This window comes from Sardina pilchardus, chromosome 3, assembly GCF_963854185.1.
Source record: "Sardina pilchardus chromosome 3, fSarPil1.1, whole genome shotgun sequence".
Taxonomy (NCBI): Eukaryota; Metazoa; Chordata; class Actinopteri; order Clupeiformes; family Clupeidae; genus Sardina; species Sardina pilchardus.
Genome location: NC_084996.1, coordinates 39,933,639 through 39,949,214, shown reverse-complemented (window position 1 = coordinate 39,949,214; position 15,576 = coordinate 39,933,639). Strand labels below are relative to the sequence as shown.

Genomic DNA, 15,576 nt, shown 5'->3' with positions numbered 1-15,576 from the left:
ACCATGGCAAACAATAAGTAAATGTACTGTTTTTGTCACTGTAAATTCAGGTCAGTAAAATCACTGTCAATAGCTGATGCAGGCAATTAACACTAGAAGCGCCAAGCGCCGGTCATTTGACCGCTGAGACGTATTACTTGAAGCGCCATGTTGGTTTGACCTAGATATAGGGAACCTAAGTAACGCGCATCTACTTCGGGTCCATTGGACCTAAATCGTGAACATTTATGAACGGGAGTCAATGGAGAGATAATAATTTTTTTTGGTCCCGTTCGAATTCACGTCAATAAAGTACTGTTATTCAATAGACTTGCCCAGTGGACTACATCTGTCGTCTCAAACGATGTACGTCACCAACATTAAACGAGCGGCTCGCTAGTTAGTAAGCTGTTATGCTAGTTAGCGGTTACATCTTGCTGCTAACTATGGCACTTTACTGTAGTTTATGTACAGTCTATGGATGAATACAACTTATTTGGAGTGTTTAATGCTCTGACTCATAGTATTTTTACCGGCAAGGGGGGAAGCTCAAATAAGACCTGCTGTTGCCGGTGGCTGTGCCTGTGAAGTGGGCTAACGTTTACTAACGCGACTGATGTGTTTGTAGTCGATGGAATTACGATATTTCACAATGTTGTAATTCACTAGTTACGAAATGAACTGCATATGTCTTTACATGAAAATTTGTCTTTAAAATTGACAAATATCATATGTGTAATTCATGGCACAAGACAATCGGGACCAGAAAATAATTTATCCTTCTCCATAGACTCTCATTCATTTTTTTTCGATCTTAGGTCCAGTGGACCGACCGGAAGGGGTGGAGACTTAGGTTTCCTATACCTAGAACTGCCGGGCTGCGGTCTTGTGACCGCAGTGATTAAAACATTTTCACTCGATTAAATTCCAAGACCCTATGTTCACGACTTTTCCTAAATACGCGTGTTTTATAACCCAGTATTTTTACATGATCAAAAGCACACCGGTACAAGCTAGTTTAGAGCTACTAGTGCAGTGCCCGTGCAAACAATGTTTTCCAAGAAACGTGTTGCCCAATGACGTTGATGCAGGTAGATCATGTTAGATTGGTGATGAGAATCAGGCCCGTGCAGTTAGAGCTTTTTACTCTTTGCAAGGTAATAAAAAAGTGAAGGGGAAAGGCGTTTGAGTTGCAGCTAATGGCTATTAGACACATTACATACCCGTGTTACATAAGCGTTTTTGCTGTTGTTGGGAAATGATAGCCTAAAGCTAACCGCATGCATGGCCCGTCTATGCCATGGCCATGCCAGTGCTATAAAGCGCAAGGCAACCGCGGTTGTTGATGAGTAGCCTATGCAACGTTACGTGACTTTAACAGCCTGCTTACCAACATGGGTGCATGTGTGTCGGACTCAGCATGTTTATCTAACATGAACAATCTTGAAACGGTCCGTTGTTTACGTGAGACATCATAATTTCCATGAACACGGAGTTTGTCAGCGAAATGGGCTTTTTTGTTTCTATGCTGGAGTAAGTGAGAGTGAGGGGGAGTGGCTAGTGCAGAGAGCGGTAGAATTGTGGGATAGCGGCAGAGTTGTATTCTGTTTAATTTAACGATATCTTCGTCATTTTTTGTCTGAACATGACCAAACTTTGCACTGCACTCACGCATGTCATTAGCAATACATGTGTCAAATTTTAGGTCAGTTGGATGAGTGGTTTGAGAGTTATGCGTGGAACACACAGACAGACAGACAGACAAAGTGACACAGACAGACGTTCCTTGCATTAATAGATAGATTTTGCTCATTACTTCCGTGACAACACTACCAGTCTCACGTTCGGCCTTGATTTTTCAGGCTGCGGTTCTCTTTTCTCACAGCAGATGTCGCAAGGGCTCATTCCTATAAGTTTCCTGTCAGTCAGGCATGAGAATAATATTTTACCATAAAACATTCAGTTTATGTGATTTATTTTTGATTTTATTTGAACTATTTTTCATTTACATGGCATAGTCTATGGAGTTGATTTACAGTGGTAAAATGCAAGTTTGTTTTGAAAAGCGAATTGTTATGCATTGCGACATTCTATTAGGCATAGCCTACCTGTGTAAAAATTATTTTCAGCTGAAATTCGTCGTTTTTAAAAATAGTCTCGGCCAAATCATTCATCTGCGCGCAACTATGGACTTGGCCAAAGTTCTTTTATGGATTTATTTGGGCTTACTTAGTATGCCTAGGTTACAAAGCTAAGGCTAAGTCACAAAAACAAACGCAATGTTTAGGACAGTTTGCCATTTTGACAAAATGCCAGTTTGTCATTTTCGACACCCCATTTTAGAGCAAGACAATCGTTTATTATTATTATTATTATTATAAGCCTATTATTATTGTTCAGTCTCCATTGGATTCGGAGAGGCACAAAGACGGTACAGACGGCCGATGAACGGCGCAGCACTTTAGGCCTACATAACACACTATCCATTGCAAACATAGCCTATTTGAAACCTTCGCACATTCAATAGAAGAGCAATTAGCATAGGATAATTCCCCCTCCCCCATACACTCTTCCAACCAACTGTCTAATCACCTATGCGGCATTGAGGACAACTGCCTCCCCCCAACCCCCCTCTTTCTTCCCCCTGCATCTTTTAGTAGGCTAGGCCTATTAGTTGTTTGATTTGTGAGGCAGAGCAGTAGGCTGGCTGTTTAGGCAACTCGTGGAAGAATACGCATATGCGTTTGATTGCATATGCGCGTTTCAGACTGTTCGAATTCGCCTGCGTGCGTGTAGAATAGAATAGAATATATACTTTTATGATGCCTTGCTGAAGGAAAATTCAGCCAAGGACTAGTCGGGGATCGAACCGGCAACCCCCCAACCACAAGCCCGAAGCCCTAACCAGTAGGCCACGGCTCTGCCCCCCCAGTGTGAGAAAATTTGTGTGTGAATGCTAAACCACAAATTCACATAGAAGTTAACTTAAAATGTAGAAAAAATATAGCTCTTTTCAGCAGACATCGCAAACATACAACATTCACAAAAGGGAGAACATCTTTCACTCATCATTTTTAATTACTTCTTGCGCCTATGCCAGCTCAGCATAGCCTATTGCTCTCTCTATCTCCCTCCCCCCGAGGTAGCCTACAAGATGCTTCTCCCTAAATTAATGAAAATTGTTTTAGAAAGTAGCCGCAGTAGCCTGTAAAATGCGGCATAAAATCCTGGACTCCTATGTTATTGAAACCAGACTAGGTTAGGCTTCGTCTTTTTCCAGGTCTGTGATCATTCTCGGCTGAACGAACATAGGCTACCTATTAAATGAATGCAAGTGAATTTGGGGAGTGAATTAGAACTAGCCACTAGAGATGCACCGATCGCTCGGCCGCCGATCAGAATCGGCCGATTTTCACGTGATCGGCCACGACCGGCGACCGGCCGGTCAGTCTGAGACATGCCGATTTTATGCCGGTCAAATGCACTCGCACCTACTTGTAACAACATCACACAGCTGAGTTGGCAAAGTTTGATGAAGCTAGCAAAGGCTAACACTCAGGGCTGGATAAAGCGCTAATGCTGAGTTTTTCTATGCAGCGAACGCTGTGCTTTGCCATATTGCGTGGAATTTACTAAGCTGTCACTAGGTTACGTAAACAGCGCACATCACCGCCCGTCTTTGCCGCTAATTGCGTGCTCACAGCTGAACCACAAGCGCTGTCAACAAGCAGCAACATAGCCACGGCAGGAATAAACATCGTTTTGCTTCAGTTTGCCACCTTAGCATGTATTCTTTCACACTAACACAACAACAAAGTCCGATTTACACATTTAGAGGTTTATTTCATTACCTTTTGTCTACTCACGCCTGTATGTTTCTTCTAAATTCGCCAAAAGTAAGCATTCTAACATGTCATACACTATCGCGACCGTGATACAAAACATATCATGTGTGGTGTCGTTGGAAAGCTGTGTTTCTCCTGCATGACGTTATGCCATCCAAATATGGACACTTCCTTTGTATCCGCAAGAAATCGCGAAAGTTCAAAGAAGAGTGTAGTAGACTGAGTATGCATGCCATTGGCTGTGTTTCAAGGCTGTTATCTCAAAATCAGTTTTTTGTAATTTTCCAACATCTCAGCCTATGTAGCACCTATACACCAAACTTTCCAGTTATATCAGTAGTCTGAAGATATTTACAGTTGGATATTGTATGTGAGAAGAAAAAAATAGTAGTCCTACAGTGCATTTCTATTAGTAGTGTGTGAAATGAATGTCCCACACTGGGAATAGCCTACTGCAGCTGAAGAAGACTTGAAGAAGAATCTGTCTATTCACATTTTTTTTACCAGCCATTGATAAGTTGATTACATTTCTATATTAACATGTTGTATTAAAGAAAGGATAGAAAATAACTCTAAATAATTTTGTGTGCTGTAAAGTGGTTAGAAGATGCAAATCGGAATCGGCTAAAATCGGTATCGGCAGGTCAAATTCTATGAAAAATCGGAAATCGGAATCGGCCAAAAAATTGCAATCGGTGCATCTCTACTAGCCACCCATTCATTTTAGAACTTAGATTATCTGCCCAAACCCGAACAGCGGGCCGGTGTTACGGATCTTGTGATCCAACAACACCGGTGTTGGGCCGAAATTCATCCCTCCCCTCGGTTCCGTCGGGTCAGGCTCCTAATCACAGAACGCATGCCTCCATTTTAAAATAGCCTTTAAATAACATTTCTAAGTAGCATACAAAATGTAAAAATAAAATATGAAAAATAAAATACTATGAAAAAGTTGAAAGTCAAGTTTGCTTAAGGTTTGTTCAAGAACTCTTCCAGAGTTTTTACCTTAAACAACACAAATCAACAAAAATAAATAAACAGATAACTCAAACGTGCTGTATGTCATAATGAAGTCAAAGCGGTCTGATGACCGGGACGCAGTGCTTCTAGGTATAAGTGGGTCAGAACGGCACAGCGATTCTAGTGTTAAACAAACATACCATCATCTTTCAAAAGCTTCTCCAGGTATTCTTTATCACTATACAGCTCTCCAAGGAGCTGTTTGGCTGTCTTCTCAGCTTTTGGAGTCTTTTGGCCATGCAACCTGTGGTCCTTCTTTAGAGGATAGATGAAAACCTTTGCACGATTCTTCTTCATCTGCAGGAATACATAAAAACGTAGCTAGAAAACAAGTTTACTTGTAATGCAAACAACACTTTATTTCTAATGAATTTCATTCATCAGATGTGGATGTGTTACCCTCACAAACACACGGAAATCAAGATATGTTACTCATAACAATAGTCCATCGAACCAGTTAATAGGGTATTAAGAGATATGGATATCACAAAGCCCCTTAGCCACCCCTCTTGCCCTTGGCCATGACCAACAAACATATTTCTTATTATCTAGAAATTCCACAGAGGAAGGCTCTAGGGTCAACAAAAATGTCTCAATACTACTAAAAAAAAGGAGGGGAAGGGACCATATTCAAACAGCACATATAGGTTAAACAAATATTTCATTAAAAGAGAGACAATCTTACTTTGACATATTATATAAAATTATACCACAACTACACAAAATGTTTAGTTACCTCATCGGATTTACAGAAGGAGAGATCACCCTTGTTCTCCAGTCTGACCGAGGATGGGCCTAAATCCAAAAAGAGAAGGTTTTCATAATTCTACCCTGACCTATGTTTCAACCATCAGACATGCTTCATATACTCACTGCCCACTGAATTGTTAATGGCCTCTTGTGCCTTCTGAATTCCCAATCTGAATTCCTGCAGCTCAGGACGGAGTTTGTGCCCTCTGTGATAAAAGACCAGTGCAAACTCAAAGTCCCCCATGGTGTACAATGCTTCTGCCTTCTGGTACAAACCCTTGGGGAGCAGTAAACAATATAATTTCAACTGGCATTTTCTCATGTTTGTATGTTAAAGTTGGAATTATGACAAATAATTTTTCATTAAGGATCACTAATACTAATTGTTCAAGTGTGCAATCATTTGACAAAAAAAAAAAAAAAAACCACTTGACAAAAGACATTTGTTTTAGCATTACCATTTTAGTCACTATGGATGGTATGCACAGTTGACAGAAACATATTATTAAAACGGAACTTTATGAATGTTGTCTTGGAGCTCTGTCCCTCCACATCCGTAAGGTTCATCTAGTGGTGCTCTTTACACTATATTGAAGCCTTGAATCACATGCACCAAGGGACACCCAGGAGCAAGTTGTCCAGGAAGAAACTTTGGGCAGATCCAAGGCTCAAGGGGCCAACCCAACTGCCTGGGGTCGTGCTAGTAGAGGGAGCCTGTAAGTGTGTGTGTGTGTGTGTGTGTGTGTGATTAAATTAGATGTTTCTGAGTATCAAGTATTTTTTCTCTACTCTACTAAACTCAACATTTCAGCCTAGACACAAAGTTGTGCAAAAATATGCAATATGCTAATGAAAAAAGATCAAATTATTTGTATTTCACTGTATTAGTCACTAAAGGACAACTTTATTACATTGAGAGCTTCAAATTGCGCTTCATTTTTAAAGGCCTTTGCACACTGCCCCTAGCCTAGAAATCTAGACGCACCCTAGCGGCAAAAAATATTTTTTGCCTAGTGGGATGGTCTAGCGTCACACCGTTAAGGCCAATCCTGCTAGTTCAAACACAAGATCCAAGACGAGACGAGCTGCAACATTCTAAAAACCAGCAACTTTCTGCAACAATGTGTTCTAAAACTGGGGCGTTCAGACCACTGCAACAACATTAAAACGGCAACAATGTTACCATAACAACTAGGGGTGTAAAAATTAACCGATAGGTATCGGTAATCATTCGGAACGTTAACAATGCGAGTGCATCGGTAGGCAAACAAACCCCTGGATCGGTTTAAATGAACTATGAATCGATAGATAAATCTATTTTAAAATGACGAATCGGAAAACTAACATTACAAGTTATGATACTTTCAAAATCATAAGACCGACCGTGATTTGCTAACACACCAGAGTGTCTAGCTTCTCCAACGAGGGTATAGGCTACTATAAGTAGCGTCATTGCTAGACAGTGGCAGCAACAAACTAGGTGTCAAGTTTAGTGAAATGCAGATAACGCTGACGTTAACGTGTGTTGCAGTATCCTGAACGAAGACATACAGTATATTCAGTCGTAAGCACAAGCCTAAAAAACTAGCTTCATAGATTACAACAAACACCCTTTGTCATCCTCCTGCATTCCCCTTTCCCCGTGTCTCCCCAAATGCTTCGGTGCCTTACTGTATGTTCGGTGCACGTCTGAAAGTTGACTGAGGAGGAGGGAGGGTAGTGCCTACCTGTCATGTGTTGAACGTGGTTCTCACAACGTGCGTTAGTAGCCTCCTTATTTATGAAAGGTAATCCAGACAGACACTCTTTCCCAAGAGCTACAGCTACATCACATCGTTTTTAACTATTGTGATTGGTTCAGCAGCTAAGTATAGGGTGATATGAATGTATCTCTATTAATTGGCCGAGTGATTTCGTTTAGAGGCATTTGGCCATGTTCTTATTATCAAAATGTTTGTTCAGTCTTTCAATCCAGTCAATCAAGTCTTTTGGAAAAAATGTAATTAATGACATGCAATTGTAACTTTTCTCATGCCATTTAAAGTAGCAGAAAAAAAAAAAAATCTGCAGTATTGAAAATAAAATGAGATTAAGAACTATATTGCATTTTGGGGCCTATTACTGCATCGTATCGAATCGTTTCGCATCGTATCGAATCGCACTGAATCGTTCTGTATTAAACCGCATCGGCTGTGAATCATATCGTAGCTTTATGAATCGATACGAATCGAATCGTCTTAAAAGGGAGAGATTCACACCCCTAATAACAACAGTCTAGGCATGAGGACAAGATAGAAGTTTTAGCCAACGTCACAATAGCTCCGCGCAAAAGTGTTCTAAAACTCTGCAACTAAGATTTGACATGTTGAATGTTTAGCGACGGCTTGAAACTGCTTGCAACTTTTGATTCACACCGCCGCAACTGGTCTCCGCAACCGTCTCAGACCGTCGCGAATCTTCGGTTTGAACTGGCCTTTAGACTTGCACTCAAGCACTCAAGTAATTCGTTTAAAAGAAGGATGTATTTGCCGTTTTGCCGACCGGCTACGATTGGTCACAAGTGCTGGCCTATTAAGTGCAGAGGCAGTTTGAAAGACAACGGTTCATCCAACCCACAGGCTTCAGCTCTGTGAATGGTCCAACTCCAGACTATACATTTAGGCGGGGATCACATTAGCCAGCGGCAAGTGGCAGCGGCAAGCGTAACGCAACGCTCAGACCATAATAATACATCCAAAACATTCTATCTATCTATCTATCTATCTCGTTGCTCAAGTTCAATCTTTGCTGCTACGTTGTTAGACGAATCTGATTGGTCAAAAAACATTCTAAAACTGATTGTGATGTGCCAAGCGTTGCGCTTCAAAGTTGAACCAAGTTCAACTCCCAGTTTGCTCAACGCTAGCGTTACGCCAGCATTGTCACCGGTCCGCTGCCGAACCATAGAAAACAATAGGAAACCTGCCGCTTGCCGCTGGCTAGTGTGATCCCCGCCTTAATGTATAGTTTGGCTTGCCAGGCTACACTGCCCCAACAAATGGGCAGCCGTGGCCTACTGGTAAGGGCTTCGGGCTTGTAATCGGAGGTTTGCCGGTTCGATCCCCGACCAGTCCACGGCTGAAGTGCCCTTGAGCAAGGCACCTAACCCCTCACTGCTCCCCGAGCGCTGCTGGTTGGGCAGGCAGCTCACTGCTCTGGTGCATGATTCACCTCACTGTGTGTTCACTGTGTGCTGTGCGTGTTCACTAATTCGGTAAAATTGGGTTCAATGCAGAGAAACAAATTTCCCTCACAGGATTAAAAAAGTATATATATTCTATTCTATTCTAACAAACAATAACATTCTGAAGTTGGCATTTGTCTGTTGTAGTCTTTAGAATGGTCATGAAGCCAACTGTCAGTCCACACTGCCCAGACAATAGCAGACACGACTGACCTTTGTCACCTATATTTTCTTATTTGAGTTTTGGTTTAATATAACATGGATGAAGTGGAGACCTTCCTGACTGTAGCCATAGGCCTATAAAAAGAGTTTGGCTCCAAAATGCTAAGGTATATCCTGCATTTTCTATTTTTTCCCCCATTTGTTTACAGAACTGTAGGCTAGGGCTGGGACAACGCATCGACTAAATCGATTAGTTCGACGCAAAAAATACGTCGGTTCAAAATATGTGAATCGACACGTCGTCAAAAATCAAAACAAGGTTGGCGGCAACATGAGTGACTCCTCAGACTTTCAAAAGTGCAAGGCAGTACGCAGTCGTTGCTCTGCAGCGTTTCTCTAACTATGGGCCGCAGAGCTGCACCGGTCCGCAATGTAGACTGCTTGTCCGTGAGGCGTGGAGTGAATTAGGCTTGGTGCTTCACCTGATAATTTGTTGCACAATTGATCAAGTAACCGCGGCCCGACAGAAAAAGAAAACAAACGTTGCAGCAATCAGGAGGAAATACTTTCTAATTCCATGTGATTAAACTTAGAGCAACACAATTAAGTGTTGGTATGAGCGTTCATTGAATGCATGCATGTGCGTGTTTGCGCGACAGAAACTGAAACTAAACGATAACGTTGGCCGCTTCAACCTGTTTGAAGGCTGCTTAATTATTTAACAACATTTAATAGAACAACGTGGATTCTTGAGACAGAGCAGAGTGTAGTTCAGTCAAATCTTAATATGGTCAAAAGATTGAAGCCTTGGTCTTTCATTTAAAAATCTCCAGATCAGTGATTTCATTTCCCAGCTAGCAATTACAATCGGGCGCTTCCGTAAAACCTCCGGCGCTGTCGGCTGAGTTGCGGCATCGGCTCCATGCTAGAAATTAGGAGCGGGCCGCTTCTGTAAAACCTGCGGCGCTGTCGGCTGAGACGCCTATCTGCTCGGCCGTAATACATAGAAAAAAGTTGGTATTGTGTTTCCTGAATCCTTACATTCAGAGATTCAAATGGAATTTCATTAAAATCATGTCAATTTTGTCTCCATTTGCCAGAGTTTGATGCTTGCATGAGGGAAACATCCCAACAATAGCACCCATATAATTGCTGTTGTTTTCAGAAGTATTCATCATGCAACCATGCACAAACAATTAGCTATTGCAATTATACTGTATCTTACATTACTTAAGCAGGTCTCTGATTTTTTCAAACTTTTTGTGAACATTGCTAGCACTTTAAACATTGACTGCTTTGAAGTGAAAGTATACAGCATAATAATAATTGTAATAATGATAATCATAATGATGATGATTTGATGGGGGTACAGTATGTGTAAGTGAGCTCTATGGCCCCAAAGTCCTAAAGACAATAGCCCTCTACTTAACTTGTCATTTTATTGATGACAGTTGGGATCTTGTCTCCTTCAATTTGACAACACTCCCAGTGTTTTCAAGGCTTCAAGGTTTTATTGAATGCTACCTCTGACTTAGAATGCATTAGGCTACTTTGCACTTGTACAGTCTTTCATTTTGGAATGTTAAGAGCAATACACATACATTGCATGTTAAGACATTCATGTTTTATTTCATTCAGATATGTAAATCAACATGTATATATAGCTATAAGTCAATTAGTGGGGAGATAATCGATAATCGAATCGAATCGAAATCGAATCGAACTGATAAAATGAATCATTAGATTAATCGATGCATCGAAAAAATAATCGCTAGATTAATCGTAAAAAATAATCGTTTATCCCAGCCCTACTGTAGGTTAATTGGGTAATTGTTATTTAGAAGGGCGGATTAAATACTTTTTATTTAAACGTAATTTACAAAGACATCTCAAAACACTGAAAGTTGATATTTTGTCACTAGCAACCTACGTCTATCCTCTGTCAGTTGCATTTACAGCTCTGAACAAACCCATTCAAGAGTTATTCAAGGAGAAGTCGAATGTGCGTTTTGTTCATTTGTCCCTCCTGGCAATGAAACAGCGGCCGGGGGACGAATGAAACATACAACTTAAGCTATGCAAACTTCCCACAACTTCAATATTTGACAACATATCATGATTGGTAGGCCTACTTCAAATATTTGTTAGGCTATTTAAGATAGATTGCTGCTGAGCTGTAGCCTAAAAAGTTGTAGAGAATCATCATGAGCGCACACACATTCAACACGCATGAATTTGGACACATTTGCGTTCGTCCGGCCACAAAGCCAGGGGTGGCCAGAGTTTATGTTGAAACCAACTATTTTCCAAACTTGCTCAATATTTCCAACGCAAAACAAGTAGGCTATGAGTGATGCACAGCTGGATACAAGGGAAATGTGTTGCTGTCAGAGCTGTCAGAGAACTCCACCGACCAAACTGGACATGTCAAACTCTAATGACTCCATCCCACAAACGCTGACAAACACCAACAAACACAGCCAGCTGGCGCACACTGACCCGACTGTTGGTGTTTGTTGCCGTTTGTCGGGGCAGTGTGCAAAGGCCTTAGGTGCAGTGTCCACCAAATGCATTTTTTGCGCCGACGGCGACAATTTTCAATATAAAGTCTATGTAGCTCAGCGTTCACAGCGCTGAGCGCCCTCGGCGGAAAAAAGCTCTCGGCGCTGACCGTTTTTTACCGCAGCGCTCAGAGCGCTCAAAGTTGAAATCTGTTCAACTTTTAGAACAGCGCCGGGCTCGTCAATGGCACTTCTCGCTATAAACCGTCTCTGGTTTTGGTAACTTAGCAACAATAAACACTTATCGAAGCGCCGAGAAAAGGAGGTTGACGGCGCTCTGGCTGTAAAAAACGCGTTTGGTGGACACAGCACCTTAAGCGAACATAGGGTCAGTGTCAGCAAATATGACAAAGTTAGTTGTATTAGGCTTACCCATGGCACCTTTAAAGGAAAAGCATTTTTTTTCTAACTGAATACTAATTATTTTAACTGCATATTTTCTGTCCTCTGTTATGGGGCAGCCAACTGGTTAGGGCTTCGAGCTTCGACCAGTCTACGGCTGAAGTACCCTTGAGCAAGGCACCTAACCCCTCACTGCTCCCCGAGCGCCGCTGGTTGGGCAGGCAGCTCACTGCTCTGGGTTAGTGTGTGATTCACCTCACTGTGTGTTTGCTGTGAGTGTTCACTAATTCGGTTAAATTGGGTTAAATGCAGAGACTGAATTTCCCTCAAGGGATCAAAAATGGATATATTCTATTCTATGCTTCTTTTGGGAAAATTATGCTACCATGTTATATTCTGTTTTTGTAATTTAGGGAAAACTTCCCTGTTTATAAGCAGCTAATACAGAATGTTATAAAACTCACCTTGAAAAATTCCTTGTCTTCTCTGAGGGAAGCCTCTGCATCTCGTAAGGCATTCTCAGAATCCCCCATCTTCACATAGCATCTGGACCTGGCAACAAGGCAGTTCTTCTCATCAGGTTGCAAAATCAATGCCTACAAGGGGTGGATGGAGATAGATGGATGAATAATATTATCACACACATAAGGCTAGAGCTCGACCAATTTATTGGCCGATATTTGCCATTTTCCAAACTTTTCCATTTTCATCTGTCTGGCTATATCTACCTCTCCCATGTATCTACGAAAAATGTTCCCTGCAAACGGTATCCCTCCTTATCCAGGATTGCTCATCACAAACATATCATTTTGACTAGTACTAGCGGCTACTTCCATCAGCATAACTTCTCATTCATCTTTTTGTCTATCATCCCTCCCTCCCTTCCTTCCTTTCTCTGGTCCTAGCCCCAAGTCCCTCCTTCTAATTAATTTTGTGAAGGAAAAAAGGAAGGAATGAGAGAAGGATTGAGGAATGAAGGGGAGACCAATATGAGAGATGAGATGTCCTGCTCACTCATGCATTTACATAATTAGTGTCAGGCTCAGTGACACGGAGGCAGTCGTCCTCTATGCGCATAGGTTAAGAACTGGTTAGACGAGTGTGGGGGAGGGGGAATGACCGCATCAGACAATTGCTCTTCATGAAGCTGTTACAATGTAGCCTACTGTTGGCCTAAAGTGCTGCGCCGTCTATAGGCGTCTTTGTCCGAATCCAATGGAGACTGAAAGTTGGTAGCCTACAAAAATAACTGGGATGAAGTGGTAGTGATGGCGAACTGAAGCTTTCTAAACCAGTGAGGCATTCAATCCAATTGTATCGAAAAAAGGTTCAGTACTCGAAGCTTCAGAACTCTATGAGGACATCTAGTGGTGAAAGTTTAGGATAGCCTTGCGTCACAGACTGTTTCGTAGTTATTAGCTATGAATGTCTGTGAGTCAAAGATGAATACATTTTGAACATGTGTTAATGGATAAATAAATAATAACATAGATAATTAAGGTTATTTAGGGATCTTCTGCAACATGTTTTGTGTTGAACCTGCGCGATTCTGTCGCGCCTTGCACACGCCCGGACTCGAACTCGCAAAATATTAGAGACGGATCGGGGGTCGCGCGCGCTCATAATAAGGCCACGAGGCCAGGCTCTAGAACTATTTGCCATCAGCAGATTTGATGCGTCGGCAAGTCAGTTTGAGTCGATTGATTGGCGAAGTGCTTTTACACAGTGAACCTAAACCCCCGCCCAGTGTCGCGCTACGGCTTTGAATTAAACTTTGAAGCGGTCACGTGGGTGTGTGTGAAATGAAGCTTCGGACGTCACTGGTCACGTGATTATCTCAAAACGAATCAAGCTCCGATACAAGTTTCATCCCAAATTGGTTCATGTTTTCGATACACGCCTCGAAGCAGGGGGTTCACGGATAACATCACTATGAAGTGGTAGAAAAGGAAATGTTTCAACACAAAGTATGCAATGCTCAGGGTGAAAGGATATAGCCTAGTGAAAGCCTAAGACAGCGATTCCCAAACTTTTTATTATAACGCACCAACTTCAACATTCATCTAGGCTTTAAAGGGATAGTTCGGGTTTTAAGACACGAAGTTATATGGGTTCCCTGTCAGCAACGTTGTGCATCAGCACTGACTTACCCCCCGACAGCGTCCTGTGAGCCGAGATCCAGCCGGTTTTTGATGCTGAAGAAAGTAGTCCGGCAAGTTGCTGGGGTCACGAAAGTAAAGTGTTTTTCTTCTCAAAACCATATGCGTTCAAAAGAGTGATATATTTGCACCACAAAAACGTTGTCCAGGAAAAATTCAAACCTCGTTATCACTTAGCACTATTTTTCTCGATTCCCATCACTGCGCGCTACTGACAGCTGGACAACGTTTCTGTGGTGCAAATATATCACTCTTTTGAACGCATATGGTTTTGAGAAGAAAAACACTTTACTTTCGTGACCCCAGCAACTTGCCGGACTACTTTCTTCAGCATCAAAAACGATCAAAAACCGGCTGGATCTCGGCTCACAGGACGCTGTCGGGGGGTAAGTCAGTGCTGATGCACAACGTTGCTGACAGGGAACCCATATAACTTCGTGTCTTAAAACCCGAACTATCCCTTTAAGCCACACGCTAAAAAGGCAACACGGGTAAAAAGGCCCTCGTTTAAGACATGACCACACAACAGCATATGCTCATTCCCTCGCAACATTTCGAATTTATCATTCTGGACGTGAGCTAGATTGAGCTATGAAACGTCAAGTCATGCCCTATGCGGGACATTCTAAAACGCTTAACGTGGCTTAAGGGCGGAAAACAACGGTCAATCATCACCAAATTTCTCATGATATATTGTCAGACACTTAACTGTCAAAAAAACTAAACCGTAATCCAACAATTAAAGAAGATATCTCACATTTACGTTGTCTTCTTCATTGGCGCCTATGGCGAGAAAAAGGCTTTGGTTTAATGTAGCCTATCTAAACAACGATGTCCACCAAATTCTCTCTCATATTGCTCATCATAATCACTTTAAACTATAGGCTAAATACGCATGAAGCGTTTCTGCCCCATTGAAAGGAAAACGTGGTTTAATGCAACTAAACAACGATCATTGATCACCAAATTTCTCTCTCATATCACTTCTGATAAGCACATCAAACTATCAAAAACTCGGACCCAAACTCCATGGACGTTATCTGACATAAGCATAGGCCTACAAAGGAAACTTCTCCACGCTGGTGTTGTGCGACAATCTGGTGCAACCAGGCCAGGACAGAAGTATACAACTGATGAACAACTTATAGACTACGACTCTGATGAAGACGTTTGATGTCGAAACGTTAGTCAATGTTTTGCACCTTTTAAATAAATAGCCTACAAAAGACATGCCTGCGTTGCACCGGCATTCCTCTTCTTTTCATACAAAAAGGCTTAACGTGGAATAAGTTTGGAAAACAACGACCAATGATCACCAAATTTCTCTCTTATATTACTTCTCATAAGCACATAAAACTCTCAAAATATCGAATCCAAATTCCAATCATTATGGACGTTATCTTAATTTTCACGTTAAGCTTTTTCATGTTAAGAGTTTTAGAATGTCCCGGCAATGCTGTAGCCGGTTTCACAGCGCAGCAGAGCGCGGGGTTAAATGTAACATGCACTTTTAGATGTAATACGCACAAGCCTTC

At 41.8% G+C, this 15,576-nt stretch overlaps 1 protein-coding gene across 2 annotated transcripts in view; it reads right to left on the bottom strand.

Moving 5' to 3' along the window:
- Positions 1-15,576, bottom strand: part of odad4 (outer dynein arm docking complex subunit 4) — a 74,758-nt gene that overhangs the window by 40,625 nt on the left and 18,557 nt on the right. For both annotated transcript variants that reach the window (XM_062533292.1, XM_062533291.1), the window contains exons 2-5: positions 12,347-12,478; positions 5,718-5,871; positions 5,581-5,639; positions 4,985-5,141 (exon numbers count right to left, since the gene is read on the bottom strand). In XM_062533292.1, coding sequence (XP_062389276.1) covers positions 4,985-5,141; positions 5,581-5,639; positions 5,718-5,871; positions 12,347-12,415 — 439 coding nt within the window. In that variant the 5' untranslated portion in view covers positions 12,416-12,478. The remainder of the gene's footprint in view (positions 1-4,984; positions 5,142-5,580; positions 5,640-5,717; positions 5,872-12,346; positions 12,479-15,576) is intronic.